Source organism: Telmatherina bonti, assembly GCF_933228915.1.
Source record: "Telmatherina bonti genome assembly, chromosome: 13".
Lineage (NCBI taxonomy): Eukaryota > Metazoa > Chordata > Actinopteri > Atheriniformes > Telmatherinidae > Telmatherina > Telmatherina bonti.
In genome coordinates this window covers 6927321-6946444 of record NC_136611.1, presented here as the reverse complement: position 1 = coordinate 6946444, position 19124 = coordinate 6927321, and the positions used below count along the sequence as shown (strand labels likewise).

Genomic DNA, 19124 nt, shown 5'->3' with positions numbered 1-19124 from the left:
CTTTGGACATGGATAAGATTTTATTAAGAAACACTAAAGAATCTTTTTACACATTTTAAACAAAGAGTTGCTTATGAAAGTTAAATGTTCTCATTTACAAACACCAGAAGAAAGTTGCAGTCATACATGCAGCAACGAAGAATCTCTAAAAAAACCCCCAAACGTGGCTTTTAGCGTGTGGGAGACAACCAAAGCATCCAGATAAAACCCGGCACATGAGAAAAATACTAATTGGTATACATAACATATGCACGGCGGTGTGTGAGACTCACAATGAGAGGTGGTTTTCTTTACTAATTAAAAGACTGTTTGTTTGGTTAATTAGGGATGGTAAATTGGTTGCTCTGTGATAGACTGCAGATGTGTCCAGGGTGAAGCCTCTCGCCCTGTGGCATCTGAGATGTAATAAGCTTCCTTCTCTGACCCTTTGAGACCCTGTAATGATTCAACTGGATGGGGAGATAATACACAGCCTGTCCGAAAATGGGTTTAAGCAGATAGCTGAGGGGCTTCCAAGGGTTAATCACTGCACGGATGATGATGTTGCAGCTGCAACAAGGTATTTAACCCCAACTGATGCAATGAGTAGCTTCCTATTTCATAAACAACCTTGTGGAAAGCACATCCTTTGGTCACGGAAAAGATGTTAATCTGCTGGTTCAGAAGGGTCGAAGCATTGCCATCAAGCACAGAAAACATCTGAGGAGATGCAGAAACGTTTAAAACTGGATTAAGAACTGTCCCACATGTGTGGAACCATTGTCTTCCAGGAGGAAATGTGGAAGTAGAAAAACAGAGAAAGATGTTTCCACTCAAACAATGCAAAGAGATGAGGACTGAACAGCTGTGTAGCCTTTAAAAATCCACCAATGACTGACGAATACTTCAGTTTGCTATGATGAGCCAGAAGGCGAAGCTCTCGATTTATCAGTCGATCTACATTCCTACCCTCACCTATGATCATGAGCTGTGGGTCGTGACCGAAAGAAGGAGATCTCGTATACAGGCGGCTGAAATGAGTTTCCTCCGCAGGGTGGCCGGGCTCTCCCTTAAAGATAGGGTGAGGAGCTCGGTCATCCGGGAGGAGATCAGAGTAGAGCCACTGCTCCTTCGCATCGAGAGGAACCAGTTGAGGTGGCTCGGGCATCTGGTCAGGATGCCTCCTGGACCTCCCTGGTGAGGTGTTTCAGGCCCGTCCCTCTGGGAGGAGACCCCGGGGAAGACCCAGGACACGCTGGAGGGATTACATCTCCCGGCTGGCCTAGCAACGCTTTGGGATCCCCCTAAAGGCAAATGTGGCTGGGGAGAGGGAAGTGTGGGCTTCCCCGCTTAGGCTGCTGCCCCTGCGACCCGACCCCGGAAAAGATGGATGGACAATGGATGGAAAGAGATCTTGTGACTTAGCAGAAGCTTATTGACATGATACCATGGCATATGCTGCTATAATTAAAGCTAAATAAATATTAGTGTGACTTCCTTTTTTTCTTTTTTTTTTTGTGTGACAGTGTGTATTAATGTAGAAAGTTTCAGACTTTGCATCTCAGCGCTCATGTATAAAATTCGAACCAGGGTATGTAATACATGCCGTGCACTGTGCCGGTTCAGGGGGACAGAATGAAGACCGATAACAGGTCTGTGGTGAATAACAGTGCTGACGACCAAAATCATAATGCTGGAGTTTGTGTGTGCACAAGACATTTATTTTGCACCCTAATTCAAATTCACGGGTGTAGCGCTTCGCTGGCCTGAATCACTGACTCATCCTGTTCTCTTTACACCCAAGGCTGCAGGATGCAGGCTGAACCTTCAGATGAAAAATCAGCCTACACCAACTCCTGTTTGTTTCTCAGGAGGGAAGATATGAAAAAGACATGTCCCTCCATCCTAATGCTTCCATCAGACCCTGAGACTGAATATAGTATCTGAACAGCATCCAAGCTGCACTCATGCTCCCAAATTAAAGTTATTAGTGTCTCCTATGCATACTCCTAAGTATGCTTGGAATTAAGTCATTTTTGTGCACATCTCTATTGGAGCGCTATTTACAAATATAGACACCAGTACTTAGATCCTGAAAGCCACATTCTTTAGAGAACAAACCCTGTTGATGGGACACTACCCCTTGTTGTATTTATGTCTCTCAGAGTGCCACAAGGTTGTGTTTACACAGTTGTGTGATTACAGTTATTGAAGCTGCAATCTGTGGTTGTTTCGCCCTTCTTCTGTTAAGTAGAGAGTAGGCAGACGTTCAGCTGCAGCAGGATAAGAGGTCGAGCATCATCAGTGAAGCAGAGTCTCTGAGAGGCGGAAAAAAGTCAAATATAAAGGGTTAACACCTCCCCTCCTCCTCCCCAGGTGAACGAGATTTACCATGACGAATCGCTGGGAGTGCACATCAACGTGGTCCTGGTGAGGATGATCATGCTGGGGTATGCCAAGGTCAGTTCATTGTCCATTTCTTGTGGTTTAAATCAGTTGCTCTCCTCTTTCATGTCTATATATATATATATATATATATATATATATATATATATATATATATATATATATATTTATATATATATATATATATATATATATATATATATATATATATATATCTCAATAAAAAAAAAAAATCAATGACATGATCTGTTCTGAGCCTAATTAAAGGAGCACTCAAACAGCACAGATCTTCCACACATGTTGTGATCTCAACCCCATGTTCTAGTCTTACTGTCCATTTTTCATGGATACATGTATATGATACATACTAGTGATTTCATTCACTTCAGTTCTATTTGGACAGCATGACATAACAGCAATGTCATCTCAGGGCGCTTCACATCAGTTCAAGCCAGTTCTGAATGGTAGTATCCAGAATGTTGTTCCTGTTCTGAATGGTAGAATCCAGAACGTTGTTCCTGTTCTGGATGGTAGTATCCAGAATGTTGTTCCTGTTCTGGATGGTAGAATCCAGAACGTTGTTCCTGTTCTGGATGGTAGTATCCAGAATGTTGTTCCTGTTCTGAATGGTAGAATCCAGAACGTTGTTCCTGTTCTGGATGGTAGAATCCAGAATGTTGTTCCTGTTCTGGATGGTAGTATCCAGAATGTTGTTCCTGTTCTGGATGGTAGAATCCAGAACGTTGTTCCTGTTCTGGATGGTAGTATCCAGAATGTTGTTCCTGTTCTGGATGGTAGAATCCAGAATGTTGTTCCTGTTCTGAATGGTAGAATCCAGAACGTTGTTCCTGTTCTGGATGGTAGAATCCAGAATGTTGTTCCTGTTCTGGATGGTAGTATCCAGAATGTTGTTCCTGTTCTGGATGGTAGAATCAAGGATGTTGTTCCTGTTCTGGATGGTAGTATCCAGAATGTTGTTCCTGTTCTGGATGGTAGAATCCAGAATGTTGTTCCTGTTCTGGATGGTAGTATCCAGAATGTTGTTCCTGTTCTGAATGGTAGAATCCAGAACGTTGTTCCTGTTCTGGATGGTAGTATCCAGAATGTTGTTCCTGTTCTGAATTGTAGAATCCAGAACGTTGTTCCTGTTCTGGATGGTAGTATCCAGAATGTTGTTCCTGTTCTGGATGGTAGAATCCAGAACATTGTTCCTGTTCTGGATGGTAGTATCCAGAATGTTGTTCCTGTTCTGAATGGTAGAATCCAGAACGTTGTTCCTGTTCTGGATGGTAGTATCCAGAATGTTGTTCCTGTTCTGGATGGTAGAATCCAGAACGTTGTTCCTGTTCTGGATGGTAGTATCCAGAATGTTGTTCCTGTTCTGGATGGTAGAATCCAGAACGTTGTTCCTGGTCTGGATGGTAGTATCCAGAATGTTGTTCCTGTTCTGGATGGTAGAATCCAGAACGTTGTTCCTGTTCTGGATGGTAGAATCCAGAATGTTGTTCCTGTTCTGGATGGTAGTATCCAGAATGTTGTTCCTGTTCTGGATGGTAGAATCAAGGATGTTGTTCCTGTTCTGGATGGTAGTATCCAGAATGTTGTTCCTGTTCTGGATGGTAAAATCCAGAATGTTGTTCTTGTTCTGGATGGTAGTATCCAGACTGTTGTTCCTGTTCTGGATAGTAATATCCAGAATGTTGTTCTTGTTCTGGATGGTAGTATCCAGAATGTTGTTCCTGTTCTGGATGGTAGTATCCAGAATGTTGTTCCTGTTCCAGATGGTAGAATCCAGACTGTTGTTCCTGTTCTGGATGGTACTATCCAGAATGTTGTTCCTGTTCTGGATGGTAGAATCAAGGATGTTGTTCCTGTTCTGGATGGTAGTATCCAGAATGTTGTTCCTGTTCTGGATAGTAATATCCAGAATGTTGTTCTTGTTCTGGATGGTAGTATCCAGAATGTTGTTCCTGTTCTGGATGGTAGTATCCAGAATGTTGTTCCTGTTCCGGATGGTAGAATCCAGACTGTTGTTCCTGTTCTGGATGGTAGTATCCAGAATGTTGTTCCTGTTCCGGATGGTAGAATCCAGACTGTTGTTCCTGTTCTGGATGGTAGAATCCAGACTGTTGTTCCTGTTCCGGATGGTAGAATCCAGAACGTTGTTCCTGTTCCGGATGGTAGTATCCAGAATGTTGTTCCTGTTCCGGATGGTAGAATCCAGACTGTTGTTCCTGTTCTGGATGGTAGTATCCAGACTGTTGTTCCTGTTCTGGATGGTAGTATCCAGAATGTTGTTCCCGTTCTGGATGGTACTATTCAGAACGTTGTTCCTGTTCTGGATAGTAATATCCAGAATGTTGTTCTTGTTCTGGATGGTAGTATCCAGAATGTTGTTCCTGTTCTGGATGGTAGTATCCAGAATGTTGTTCCTGTTCCGGATGGTAGAATCCAGACTGTTGTTCCTGTTCTGGATGGTAGTATCCAGACTGTTGTTCCTGTTCTGGATGGTAGTATCCAGAATGTTGTTCCCGTTCTGGATGGTACTATTCAGAACGTTGTTCCTGTTCTGGATAGTAATATCCAAAATCTTTTTCCTGTACCAGATGGTAGAATCCAGACGGTTGTTCCTGTAGTGGATGATAGTTTCCAGAACGTTGTTCCTGTCCCTCTGTTGGGAACTTATCGTGGATTTTCTCACCATTTATTGTGGGGTTTTATGCTGATATACAGAAAATGGTCCTATCTCACAATGTGGAAGAATCCTTCACAACATTCCAGCATCCAGATGCTGATTCCCAACATTTAATGGAATCTAAGTCCAACCAAGACTTCTCAGAAAGACTCTCATGAAAATCTGTATAGCAGTTTTCATACAAAGTTGCAGACAAACAGAGATAAAAACACCAGGCTTTAGGAGTACAAGAAGATTCTTGTATCCCTCAAAATGAGGAAAGTAATGATGGCCTTTTCTGGACTGTTTTGTTTTTGTCATAGATAAAAATAAAACAATGTATTTTTCTTCATTATGACATAAATTATTCCATTACATGTAGAAATCAATGCAGGTTGACTTGATATAATGAAACTTTCTCAATACAGTGTTGGTGTTAAAATGATGTGAAGCTGTGTCATGCACAGTGTGCACATTTAGATTTTCCCTCTTGTAATTTTCTCATTTTGTCAACACATGGTATTATAATACACATGTTTGATAAAGCTTTGCCAGAAAACAACAGCTAGCATCAGCCTCAGTTCCAAAAGACATACATTTCCTTATGCTAAACACCAGGGAGCGTATACATGGGAATGAGGTGTACAAAAGTGCACAAATTAAATATTGTGCCTGTATATTAAAACCCTCTGCATGCAAAGAGTATTTCTGCAGCCAGCAGTCTGTTTGGATACTACTGGAGTCATAGTAAAAGGAGAGTTGTTAAAATATCAGTACACGCTTAACTGGTAAAGACTAGATGAAGCTGGACACAGAATGATTAAAAATAAATGAAAATGTTACAGGTCTGGAAAAAAAGAACATGTTCAGGATGAATATGAATATTATATGCAGCTTTAGCTCTAAACTTCAATCAACTCAGTGCAATATGTGAATATTATCCCTGCAAAGCCGAAGCAGAACCACCTTAAAGAGGTTTTTAGTTCAGGAAGGTTCATCAAAGCAGCCGTTTTGTTACCATTTGCCACATTTTAACTTTCTACTCTCGACGTCCCCAAAACGGGGAATCATCAGCTTTTAACAGGTTAATAAAACATCTTAAAAGATCATTTATGCAGTTATAAATAAATATCTTTTATTTCTTTTGCACCCCAAGCATTTATGTTGCTCCCAGTTTTTCAAAGTCTTCAACCCTTATTTACCAGTCAGTCATAGAAGCTGTCCTTAATCCCATCCTACAATTGGGAGAATGATTGTAAACACCAAAAAAAGTTCAAATTGATTAATTGTTCATAGTGTAGTTGTACACATGCTGGTTAGTAATCAGTTCTTTATAAATCCCACCACCTGCTCGGATCTTTTCATGGTCGTCTGCATTAGAAATGTCCTCGTTTGACCAGCTATTGAGACAAACTTTCAATTTCAAACAATTTCTGCTGTTTGATTCCAACCAAACATCAGTGTTTAGGTCACTTATTTAAATTTAGTTAACGCTGACATAAAATGTAATAAAGATAAATAAAGAGTGCAGATGCTGGGATCACAGACGCCTTCAAAATAATGGAGTTTCCTGTCCTACCACTAGTCTGTGTGTTTGCTGTCAGAGCTGTTCTGATGTTTCAGAACATTTCTAAGAAGTAGATTAAATTCCACACATTTAATGCTCTGATGCACAAAATCTGCACAAAATCTGCACAATATCTGTGTGAAATCTGCGTGCAACATCCACAACTTGCATGCATAACCATTTTCATTTGGTGTATTTTTACCTAGCATATTTTTTTTCAAAGTCTATGACCAAAAATAATTTTTTTATTGGCATTATGAGCTCAGTGAGTCCACACTGGGTCCACAGTCGTTCCGAAGGTTAACTACCTGCTTTGTAAGACTAGAAAACAAGCTTCAGTGGTAAACATGCTTTCTATCTCTTGTCTGTCAGTCCATCAGCCTCATTGAAAGAGGAAACCCATCACGGAGTCTGGAGAATGTGTGCCGCTGGGCCTTTGTGCAGCAGAAAGGCGACCGTGATCATGCCGAGCACCACGACCACGCAATCTTCCTCACTCGCCAAGGCTTCGGCCCAACAGGCATGCAGGGTAAGGCCCCAAAGCACATGCATGGAAGGACTCAAATCAGATTCTCTGACCCGCACTGTGATGCTGGTCAACATTCAGTAACCTAACATGATTCTCGAATCAGTATTGACAGATAATCATGAGCCCAAAGCTTGATTTTCAGAATTAAAATTATGCAAATTTCATGCTGCATATTTAATAAGCGGCTTCTCAGAAAATCATGTAAATTCTGGCAGAATCTGGAAACCTTCCTAATGTTTCCTTTTGCATCAGTTGCTAGAGGTTAAGAGTCCCTGCATGTTTCAACAGTATCATTAATGAACTGATCAGCTAAATCTTGGTGTCATTACCATGAAGTAAAAACACGCTTAGATTCTCTTCAGGGCCTCAAATTTTTGCAAAGGTGTTCATGATACTCACATCTGATGAACTCTGGTTGCTTCTGTTCAGAAATTCTGCCAGCTCTTTAATTTATCTACAAATAAGGAATCACGTTGACCTAAAATCAGTATTTGTTTCAGTAGATAAAACCCTTTCTGCTGAGTTATGGAGGCTGGAGCGAACTTCTGTACTCTGCAGTGGAGCTGAAGAAGCCTCTAACTCAGAGATCACCAATCCTGGTCCTCGAAGGCCGGTTTCCTGCAGGTTTTACCAGTGACCCTGCTGGAAAACTGCTGTCTCAGACTCAGACAAGCTCTGCTCGTGTCTTCTAAATACTCATAGATTTGAATCAGGTGTGTTGCAGGTGGCACACTTGGAAAACCTGCAGGACACCGGTCCTCCAGGACCAGGACTGGAGATCCCTGCTCTAACTGAACACACTGCCTTTAAATCACTATGTTTTTAACAACTGTGTAATATTGTTCCTTATATTGAGCTGCTTCTGCAACATCCTTCCATGGAGACACTAGAATAAAGTACAGCTAGACTTATTCATCAAGTCTCTTTAAATCACTACGTCTGACACCTAGAAGCCAAATGGTGGCTGCAGACATGGAGGGTTGCATGATTCTGCCGCCCCCCTTTGGTTTATAAAGTGTGATTTCAAGCACCTTAAATGCCCCATTATGCTCCCTTATGTAGGGCAATGGGGACGTCCGTTCACACTTTAAGCATCTTTTACGTTGCCGTGGTTGTTGAGTCGGTTCATCCACTAGAAGGCGGTGCTGAGTTCAGAGTTCACTTCCGCATTTTGACGCTGGTTGGGAGCGGTAGTTGCAGACACACTCGCACAGACTCTCTGCAAAGATTTCTGACACCATGTTGTCCTTCTTAACTTCTTCTGAGCCTTTTTTTTTTAATGTAGCTTTTATTGGGTGGTTTCTTCATTATCTTCCTCCTGTTCTTCTTCTTCTCTGTTTTTTTCTTTCTCTGGTTGTGTATAATCTGGAACTCAACACTGCCCCCTCAGTTTCCTGGGGTACTTGTGCGTTTGCCCCTCTGAGTTAATTTTGCAATGTCCAGCCATGATGTGTATTTAGTGAGTCCACAGCAGGTAAAACTGTTTTACATATGTGGCAAAAGGAAGAAGTATGGCTCTGGCTCTCTTGCCTTGCAGTGAACAATCGCTCCAATCCAAATTGCAGACAGTGATACTGACTCAAACAGTCGCTTCATTGTTAGATTAGTGGTGACATGAGCTGCTCCTCCTATGATAAGCTGAAGCCAGTCATTTTCTTTTGGAGATCGCTGTGTACCGCAGCAGGTCTTCAACAAATAATTTCAGGTTCTCAAATCTTTTGCTTACTGCTGCCACGTCTGAGGTTTTCTGATGAGTTGTGGGACTTTTTCTTCCACATCTGGAGATGTCTGCTTGTGCCCTTCATGTGCAAATTCTATTCATTAAGTTTCAGAAACATGTTAGTGAGGTATGAAACTTTCATGAGGAACTTGTTACCGTACAATTTGTGGGCGAGAGCACTGCCCTCTTCCTTTAAAAAGATACAGATCTGGCACTTCAAAGACCCTGGACAGCACCTACCCACGTAATGGCCATCGGGACTTGCTGTGTAACAGAACAGCTGTGTGGTCGGAGACCATTTCCTCACTCAGTGCCAAAAAATCCGGGCTTTGGAAGGTCATGTTTTGATGTAGTCAACTGCGGCGATAACATTGGTCATTACATCCTTCAGCTCGGGACTCAGCTGTTCAGATGGCAGTGTGTTGCAGTGCGTCATGCGGTGTATCCACTGCACATTGGTGTAGACATACTTGCAGCCCTCTTCATTTCCCAGCGATAGTCTGCACCCTTTCCTCCCCCAAAAGTCCTTGGCCAATGATTTTGAATAGTTCTTCTGCAACAGCAATGCCAGAAACGTGTCTGCTTAAAAGCCATTTTCCCTCATCTCGTCTCAATCTATGAATCTGACATAAGTTACCAGTGAGCAGCCTTTGTTACTGCTGGCAGCTTTATACACTCCCACAGAAAAGCAGCTGTCATGCACCTCTTCTGTAAGCTGCAACTCGATGTTCTCTGACATGTTAGAAATGTGCCTGCTGCTGGTGTAACTGGACAGAGGAATAGCTCATAGTTTGCTGGCTGCTTTGACAATTCATCCATCATGATTGAAACCATGTCCACACAGGGACATATTAATTTCTTCCCAGTTGTGTGTGGCTGTGCAGACTGTGTTACTTGGTGGATAACTTTATACGAGGCGACATGAGCATGTAGCTGCAGTGAAGAGACACTGTTTAGTTCAACAGCTTACGAGATTTTGTCTGGAAAATTCAGCTGGCTTGTCTTTGTGCTTTGGATGTTTTCTCTGCAAGTGGCATCTTAACTTGTTAGGCTTCAAACTGTCACAAGAAAGCATTTTAGGACAAGCAACACACTGCAGTCTCTCCTCATTACTCACCTCTGTGCCGGTAAAGCCAAAGACAAGATATGGTTCGTCATAACCTCTACTCTTTGGCTTGGAACGAAGTTGGTTTGAAAGCATATTTAGTGATACTTCATCTTCTGCTTTGGTTTTACATGTGAACCCTGTCAGAAACTTGTCCATTAAGCTCACAGTTTTCAAGCAGAGCCCCCCATTAAGTGGCTTGCCCCCCACATTTGGAACCACTGCCTTAGGCCATACAAATTGCTCTGAGTTGTGTTTGCAGACGAAGACGGAGACGTCTGTAACCTTTCACATTTTCTCTCAGGATGGGAATAGCCTGGGATCATTAGGCAAGGCAAGTTTATCTGTATAGCACGTTTCATGTACAAAACAATTCAAAGTGCTTTACATGAAACATTGAAAGCATTACAGAAAAAAGCATAAAAGAAAAAACAAATAAGAAAGTCATAATAAAATCATAGATTATATTAAAATAATTAAAAGCAGAATTAAGTCAAAGTTACTGTGCAGATGTCATGCATAGGCGCATGAGAAAAGAAATATTTTTAACCTGGATTTAAAAGTTTCTACATTTGGTGAAAGCTTCATCTCCACTGGCAGATTATTCCACATGTTTGCAGCGTAACAGCTAAATGCCGCTTCTCTATGTTTATTCTGGACTCTGGTCTGGACTAGTTGACCTGGGTCTTTGGATCGAAGAGCTCTGCTTGGTTTATATTCTCTGAACATATCACAGATGTATTCTGGTCCTAAACCATTCTGGGATTTGTAAACAATCAGCAGGGTTTTGAAATCTATCCTGTGATTGAGTGGAAGCACCTCAGTCCTCATAAAGTCTGACATGTTCAGGATCCGAATTCTTTCAGTTTCTCCTGCTGCTGCTTGACTTGACTGGTGGATGTAGCTAGAATGGTGGGGAACGCAGAGGAGCTCTACGGGGGGTATGCACAGCAGTATGTAAGTAACTTTATTTGTAAAGCACTTTTCACAGACACCAAGTCCCAAAGTGCTTCATTATATAAAAAACATAAAATAAAAATAATAATAAAAACATGAAACACAACAATGCAAGTATAGAACATTCGCACCTCTGGGTCTACCTTGAAACTAAAACGCTTGACCAAACAAGTCTTTAAAACCTTTTTAAAGGCTGCTATAGAGTGCAGATCCTGGGGAAGCTCATTTCAAAGACAGCTATGAAAAACCAGTCTCTACAAGTTTTAAAGCAGGTTTTGTTTTAGGGACCTGGTTTGATTGTGTAAGGAAAAATTAGCAGATTTCTTTGTTTTGATTCTCTCTGAAAATGGAGTTCACTCTACCACAGAAAACCACATCAGCTGCTTGCAGTTGGTAATATTCAAGAAGTTCAGCTCATCCATTGCCTCGGTTCAAAGTCGCTTCTTCACTTTAACTAAACAAGGGAGCAGAAATAGTCTTGGGCATTCCTGTGTTTACTTTGATGTTAAAAGCTAATGAAGTGTTCAGAAGAATCTGCCCAGTATGAACAACAGGACAAAACCATCACCTGATGGTCTGTTTGCATTCACACTGCAAGCGAACTGCACCAGGGTTCACTTGCAAGGGAACCCAAACCGCCTGGTTTCCAGGTGGACTACAGTTGGCTCCTTTAGTCGTCACCATGTCAAGTCGAGTCAGCTTTCTTCGAATAGTCTTGATTCACCAAAGAGAGAAAATCAATTTAAGGCAGTTCATTGTGATACAATCAGTGTAAAAGCCCATCCATGGAAAATAGTAGCCTAGGAACAAAACCCAACAGATCACATGAAACCTCGTCCGCCTGGCTCCCATCATGGGCATCCACAGAGCAGTGGGTGACAGTGGAAGGCAAAAAAGCTCATGGAGGGCGGCCATCTGCCTAACAGGTTTGGGTGGAGATGACAGTAAAGACAAGTCAACAGGCAACAGGGAGACCTGCACATGGAGAAGATGAGAAATCCAAGCTATTCACCATAATAAATCTTATTCCTGGAAAATAAAGAGAAGAGAGATGAAAAGGGAAGGAAGTTCTCAGTGCATCATGGGGCATCCCTCAGCAATCTAAGTCAATCTAACTATCTATCAGAAAGGAAGATTGAAGCCTGATCTTAGCGATGGAGAGGGTGTCTGCCTCCCATTCTACCCTCAGAGACTGGAAACCGCAAGTAAGCCTGCAGGTCTGACAGTGAAGTGCTCCACTGGGAATATATGAAGCTATGAGATCTCTTTATACAGTGGGGATGGAGAGCTTTAAAAGTGTGGAGATGAAATCTAAAATTATATTCTGGATTTGACAGGGAGCCAATAAAGAGACGATAAAACGGAGGAAATGTGATCTCTGCTGACGGTTGTCAGTAGAAGCCTCGCTGCAGCGTTTAGGATCAGCTGGAGGCTTTTAGAGCATCTGTGGGACAGCTCAAAGGGTCACAACAGAGTGCAAATAAGTGTTAATGCTACTCCATACACACCATGTCATCTGGAAGCAGATGGGAATGACACTGAGGTGTTAAGAGATGCAGGGTGAGACGGAGGTGTGACTGGAAAGCTGTGGGTTCTTTCTGAGCTGCATCTGCTGCAAACACGTTCAGTTCATTGACTTTATCCAGACTTGAAGGGAAAAAAAAATCAATAAGTCACAGTCAATGAAGGCATATCCACATATTGTGGAATATTGCCTGAAACGAGTGTAAGAGAAGCTCGGAGAGATGCTAAAATGGGTCAACGGATGTGTTTTAGAGACCGTTAATTTATCAGAGTCCCAATGCGAGAATCACATGAATAACGACGAGCCACTTAGAGACAGAATTTCAGGGCTGTTTTAATCCTTCATATTTAGCACATTTAATTTATTTCTAATTATTAAACGGTCCCTGAAAGACTGAAGGATCTTCTGCCGCTTATAAGACCTTTTTTATGAGCCAGTGAAGGAAAGTTAGACTGGCTGGCAATATTTTATTTTCATATACAAACAGAACAAAGTGTTGTCAAACCAAATGGCGCGCGAGGAGGAAACAGGACAGCACAGAAAGAAGAGCATGCTGCTGAGGTCAATGCCTACACTGAAGACCGGAAGAAGGTCATATGTGTGTTCCAGTTTTCCCAGACAGTATCATATGATGCTTTCAGTCATCTCAGGTCAAATGTCAACTGCTGCATTCAGTGAATAGTTTTACACTGTAGACAGAAGCATTGCTTGATAGTAGGACGTCTTTGCAAACACCGTTTTCCTCGCCGCTTTACTCGCCAACGTGAAGATATTTAGTAGAATTTTCTCACATCTAGGTTACTTCAAGTCTAATTTCCCAGATAGATGGATCAATAAAAGAAATATTGTTGCATTGATCCTTACTGACAGTGTTTATTATTATTATCACGTCCACAAGAATCATTTCAATGTCATTTCAATTGTCATGTCTTTTCTTTATTTTATCCTTATAAAATTCATTGTATGGCCCCTTAAATCAGCCTGTATAGTTCTCCAGTTATCTATCTGTAACCTTTAGATATGAATAAACATCTGTGTAATAACCTTTTAACATTCTTGATAAAGTATTGTCAGATTTGTAGATATTGGTAGACATTTCAACAACACAGTCTATATAGCCACATGTAAAAGTCTGTAAATTCATGCTGTAACTCGCTGCTGCTCCCAGCTGACTAGTTTTAGTAGTTTATAAATGAAATAAAGGATGTTGTTGACTGCTGGACCAACAAACTGAGTGTGGTGATGATTGAGATGTAAAAGACAAACTATTAAAACAAGGAAGACTTGTAGTGCACAGTTCCCATCGCTTTCAGCTTGGATTTCATCACTCTGTTGCCGTCTGTCCCTCGGTCCCTTACAGTCCTACCTCCTGGCATCTAGATGCTGATAAAGACAAAACAGCAGCTGCTGCATGATTTTCTTTTGCACATTTGGAACTCTGTCAAACTACACACATATAGTTGTAGCAGCCTGTAGTGTTTTTCCACTTTAATTATGAGTATAACTCCAAATCCAGACCTCCATGGGTTGATACATTTGATCTTCATTGATAATTTTTCTGTAATTTTGTTGGCAGCACATTCAACTATAGAAAGAATGAAGTATTTAATAAAAAATATTTCATTCATTCACATCTACAACGTGTTATATGATATAGTCTCTGCATTGCAACAATTTTTTTGTTTTCAACTGCTTTTGATTTTTTTTTTTTTTTTTTTTTTTTAATACCTCAGACAGCTTGAGGGTTCTGCATGAACCATTTCAGGTTTGATTTATAGATGTTGTGTTGTCTTCACACGAGTGCATTCCGATGGGATTTCCTCACCATCATATTGTATTTGTGGTGATGTTTCAGGTGCTTGAGGAGCTTGGTAATGCTGCTTTGCGGTGTTGAAGGAGTGCTTACAGATAATGAAACCTTGTGTGTTTGCATCAGGTTTAAAACTGAAAAGTTTCCACACCGTTTTGTTACCAGGAGTCGCGCTTTAGTCTTGAGTTCTCTTCAAGGATTGTTATGATGCAATGAAATGGCATGATTGCAGGATGATCTGAATGAAAGGAAATGTGTACTCGCTTTCACCGTTTAACACAAATAGCTCATCAACCAATTAACTCAATGTATGTTAGAGACGTTGTTTTAGGACCATTAAGTCGTTTTTAGGATTTTTGCTTGTTGCACGGTCAACAATGTCTTATGGGGGTTTTTTGTGGCCATTTTGAATGTTTGTCTGCAAAAATTATGATAAAAAAGACAAACTATTTTTCTGATCATTGTCACACCAGGAATCAAATGGAAAGATGATAAAAACTATTCTCTATGGGATAAAATTAACTATGAGTTATATTTTACTATAAATTACTTAGTTTTAAAATGTTATTCGGCCCATAATTTCTTCCTTTTTAAATACTAATGGTTGGTGTGTTGTTTGGACCAATGAAAAGCTTGATAAGTCTCCTTTTCAACAAGGAACGAAGGATTGTGCACTGATGGAATGAACGACAAGCATGTGGAAGTGACCAAATCTTAGAATATAAAACGCCAATTAAATGTCAATCTTCATAGCTTTTAACCCAGCCATTATATGGAGACAAATGAAACCAATTTTTCAATTCATTTTGACACCAAAAATCAAATGGAAAAGTCACAAAGATGCTAAAACCACTCTTCAAAACTCAAAGTACAATTTTTGCCAAATAATACTACCTAATGTTACCACACACACACACACACACACACACACACACACACACACACACACACACACACTCTGGCTTAATCATTGTCCATCTCTACCTCTGTCTCCTCCTCCTCTCCATCATCCATAGCGCTGAGACGAGACAACTCACCAACAGGCTGATAATTGACTGAGGCAACACTGGTCCACAGCAGCAGACAGACTGCAAAATGCCTTTTTCAGTCTCCTCCCGCTCCCAATCATCATCATTAGGCCTCCAGAAGATTGGTTCAGTGGCCCGCGTATAGCGTGCTACCCCGTAGATGAGTGCATTTTGGCAGGGATGCAGCCAGACAGGCAAAGTCCACTGCTGACTTCCAGCTGAAGGTCTGATCCTCCCCCACCGGTTTCTTCAGGCTCTTGGTCCTGGCTCGGTTCACAGATGTAAGACGTGACTGGTCATACATTAGACATGTAAAGCCTTCCAGCTGCTCCTGCACTGCTGGTTTGACTTAACATTCATCCCCCAGCTGACTGTAGAAAAATTGATGGTTAGGTGTTGTATGTAATACCTAACATACCAAAAGACTGAAAATAGCAAGTAACCCACCAACCTGAGAAACTCTGTTTAAAAGGTGTTTGTCTCTGGAACATACGGACCTCTCCTTCCTGACAGTGTAACCATAAACTGAGAAAGAAATTAGATTTAAGCAACTTTAAGCAGGTTTCCTGTCAGCTAAGAACAGAAAACTGAGGCTGGGATTCACAGACTCATCAAAACTGGACAATAGAAGATGGAAAACGTTGCATGGTCTGATGAGACTCCATGAAGCCTTACTGAGAGTTATGTTTATGACCAGTGTACTATCCTCTGAGAGCAAGATAAGCAGCATACCACAGAGCGCAAATCACCTCTGTGACAGTGAGTTCACTGGACTCCAGTGACATTCACAGCCAGCGTCTGAGTCCAATAGAGCAACAACTCCCAATCCATTTTCCTTGAGGACCCAGTTCATGCAACTCCCAAAGCCCCTTTTTTTTCTCCATTTAATGTAGACATATGCTGTAAAATAATGCTGTTGAGCAGATTTTGATTAACTATATTTATTTCCACTGAGACCTGGTCCCCAAACTTCTCAGGTTCCCAATATGGTGGTTTCATGTTAAGAAAATTAGAATAGAAAATGTCCTTGTTTAAATTAAAAAAAAAAAAAAGGCCTTGATTTGAACAACTATAAAAAGCGCCCCACAAGCAAAGCCTTGCATATCACTTGTACTCTTTGGGGTTAAGGTTCAGGGACTCTAGGTTGAGAACCACTCTCCAACTGGAGATTTTCATTCATATGGTGGAACGGGAGGAGATTCTCATCATGATGAGGTGGAACGGGAGATTCTCATGGTGATGAGGTGGAACGGGAGATTCTCATGGTGATGAGGTGGAACGGGAGATTCTCATGGTGATGAGGTGGAACGGGAGATTCTCATCATGATGAGGTGGAACGGGAGATTCTCATGGTGATGAGGTGGAACGGGAGATTCTCATCATGATGAGGTGGAACGGGAGATTCTCATGGTGATGAGGTGGAACAGGAGATTCTCATCATGATGAGGTGGAACGGGAGATTCTCATGGTGATGAGGTGGAACGGGAGATTCTCATGGTGATGTGGTGGAACGGGAGATTCTCATCATTATGAGGTGGAACGGGAGATTCTCATGGTGATGAGGTGGAACGGGAGATTCTCATGGTGATGAGGTGGAACAGGAGATTCTCATCATGATGAGGTGGAACGGGAGATTCTCATGGTGATGAGGTGGAACGGGAGATTCTCATGGTGATGTGGTGGAACGGGAGATTCTCATCATGATGAGGTGGAACGGGAGATTCTCATGGTGATGAGGTGGAACGGGCGATTCTCATGGTGATGAGGTGGAACGGGAGATTCTCATCATGATGAGGTGGAACGGGAGATTCTCATCATTATGAGGTGGAACGGGAGATTCTCATCATGATGAGGTGGAACGGGAGATTCTCATGGTGATGTGGTGGAACGGGAGATTCTCATCATGATGAGGTGGAACGGGAGATTCTCATGGTGATGAGGTGGAACGGGAGATTCTCATCATGATGTGGTGGAACGGGAGATTCTCATCATGATGAGGTGGAACGGGAGATTCTCATCATGATGAGGTGGAACGGGAGATTCTCATCATGATGAGGTGGAACGGGAGATTCTCATGGTGATGAGGTGGAACGGGAGATTCTCATCATGATGTGGTGGAACGGGAGATTCTCATCATGATGAGGTGGAACGGGAGATTCTCATCATGATGAGGTGGAACGGGAGATTCTCATCATGATGTGGTGGAACGGGAGATTCTCATGGTGATGAGGTGGAACGGGAGATTCTCATGGTGATGTGGTGGAACGGGAGATTCTCATGGTGATGAGGTGGAACGGGAGATTCTCATCATGATGAGGTGGAACGGGAGATTCTCATCATGATGAGGTGGAATGGGAGATTCTCATGGTGATGAGGTGGAATGGGAGATTCTCATGGTGATGAGGTGGAACGGGAGATTCTCATCATGATGAGGTGGAACGGGAGATTCTCATGGTGATGAGGTGGAACGGGAGATTCTCATCATGATGAGGTGGAACGGGAGATTCTCATGGTGATGAGGTGGAACGGGAGATTCTCATCATGATGAGGTGGAACGGGAGATTCTCATCATGATGAGGTGGAACGGGAGATTCTCATCATGATGAGGTGGAACGGGAGATTCTCATGGTGATGAGGTGGAACGGGAGGTTCTCATGGTGATGAGGTGGAACGGGAGATTCTCATCATGATGTGGTGGAACGGGAGATTCTCATGGTGATGAGGTGGAACGGGAGATTCTCATGGTGATGAGGTGGAACGGGAGATTCTCATGGTGATGAGGTGGAACGGGAGATTCTCATGGTGATGAGGTGGAACGGGAGATTCTCATCATGATGAGGTGGAACGGGAGATTCTCATGGTGATGAGGTGGAACGGGAGATTCTCATGGTGATGAGGTGGAACGGGAGATTCTCATCATGATGAGGTGGAACGGGAGATTCTCATGGTGATGAGGTGGAATGGGAGATTCTCATCATGATGAGGTGGAACGGGAGATTCTCATCATGATGAGGTGGAACTGGAGATTCTCATCATGATGAGGTGGAACGGGAGATTCTCATCATGATGAGGTGGAACGGGAGATTCTCATGGTGATGAGGTGGAACGGGAGATTCTCATCATGATGAGGTGGAACGGGAGATTCTCATGGTGATGAGGTGGAATGGGAGATTCTCATCATGATGAGGTGGAACGGGAGATTCTCATCATGATGAGGTGGAACGGGAGATTCTCATCATGATGTGGTGGAACGGGAGATTCTCATCATGATGTGGTGGAACGGGAGATTCTCATGGTGATGAGGTGGAACGGGAGATTCTCATCATGATGTGGTGGAACGGGAGATTCTCATGGTGATGAGGTGGAACGGGAGATTCTTATCATGATGTGGTAGAACGGGGGATTCTCATCGTGGATTAGCAGTGTAATGCTTTATGTCAACATTTAGTGTGATTTCTGATGGATTTTTCCACCTTGTTGAATTTCTGACACAAAGAATTAAAGCAGTTCTGAAGGAAAATGTGGGTCCAACGTGGTGCTGGTGAAGTGTACTTATTAACAAGAACAGCTAGCGACATGCAAAATATTTTTCTTGAATTATGAATGAGATAAGACACATGATTAAATATGGATGTTGATCTTTTTCACTAATTCAGCTCCCATGCAGAGGCGTGTTTAGATTGTTTTAATGAGCGTCTTCTTGCCTTTCATCCTTCAACATCTCTGAATGGAATTGTTTCTTTACAAAAGTTCCCTGACAGAGAAACATGTTCTCCACATGTAAAGCACACATGCAAACGTGAGTTTGGAACATTTTTATTTGT

The 19124-nt window shown here is 42.1% G+C and overlaps 1 protein-coding gene across 1 annotated transcript in view; it reads left to right on the top strand.

Moving 5' to 3' along the window:
• The window catches only part of adamts3 (ADAM metallopeptidase with thrombospondin type 1 motif, 3), a gene marked incomplete at its 5' end in the record, with an annotated part of 230994 nt that overhangs the window by 106865 nt on the left and 105005 nt on the right, over positions 1-19124 (top strand). Inside the window, 2 exons of the mRNA XM_079251468.1 lie at positions 2356-2439; positions 6999-7155. Of these exons, the coding sequence (XP_079107594.1) occupies positions 2356-2439; positions 6999-7155 (241 nt within the window). The remainder of the gene's footprint in view (positions 1-2355; positions 2440-6998; positions 7156-19124) is intronic.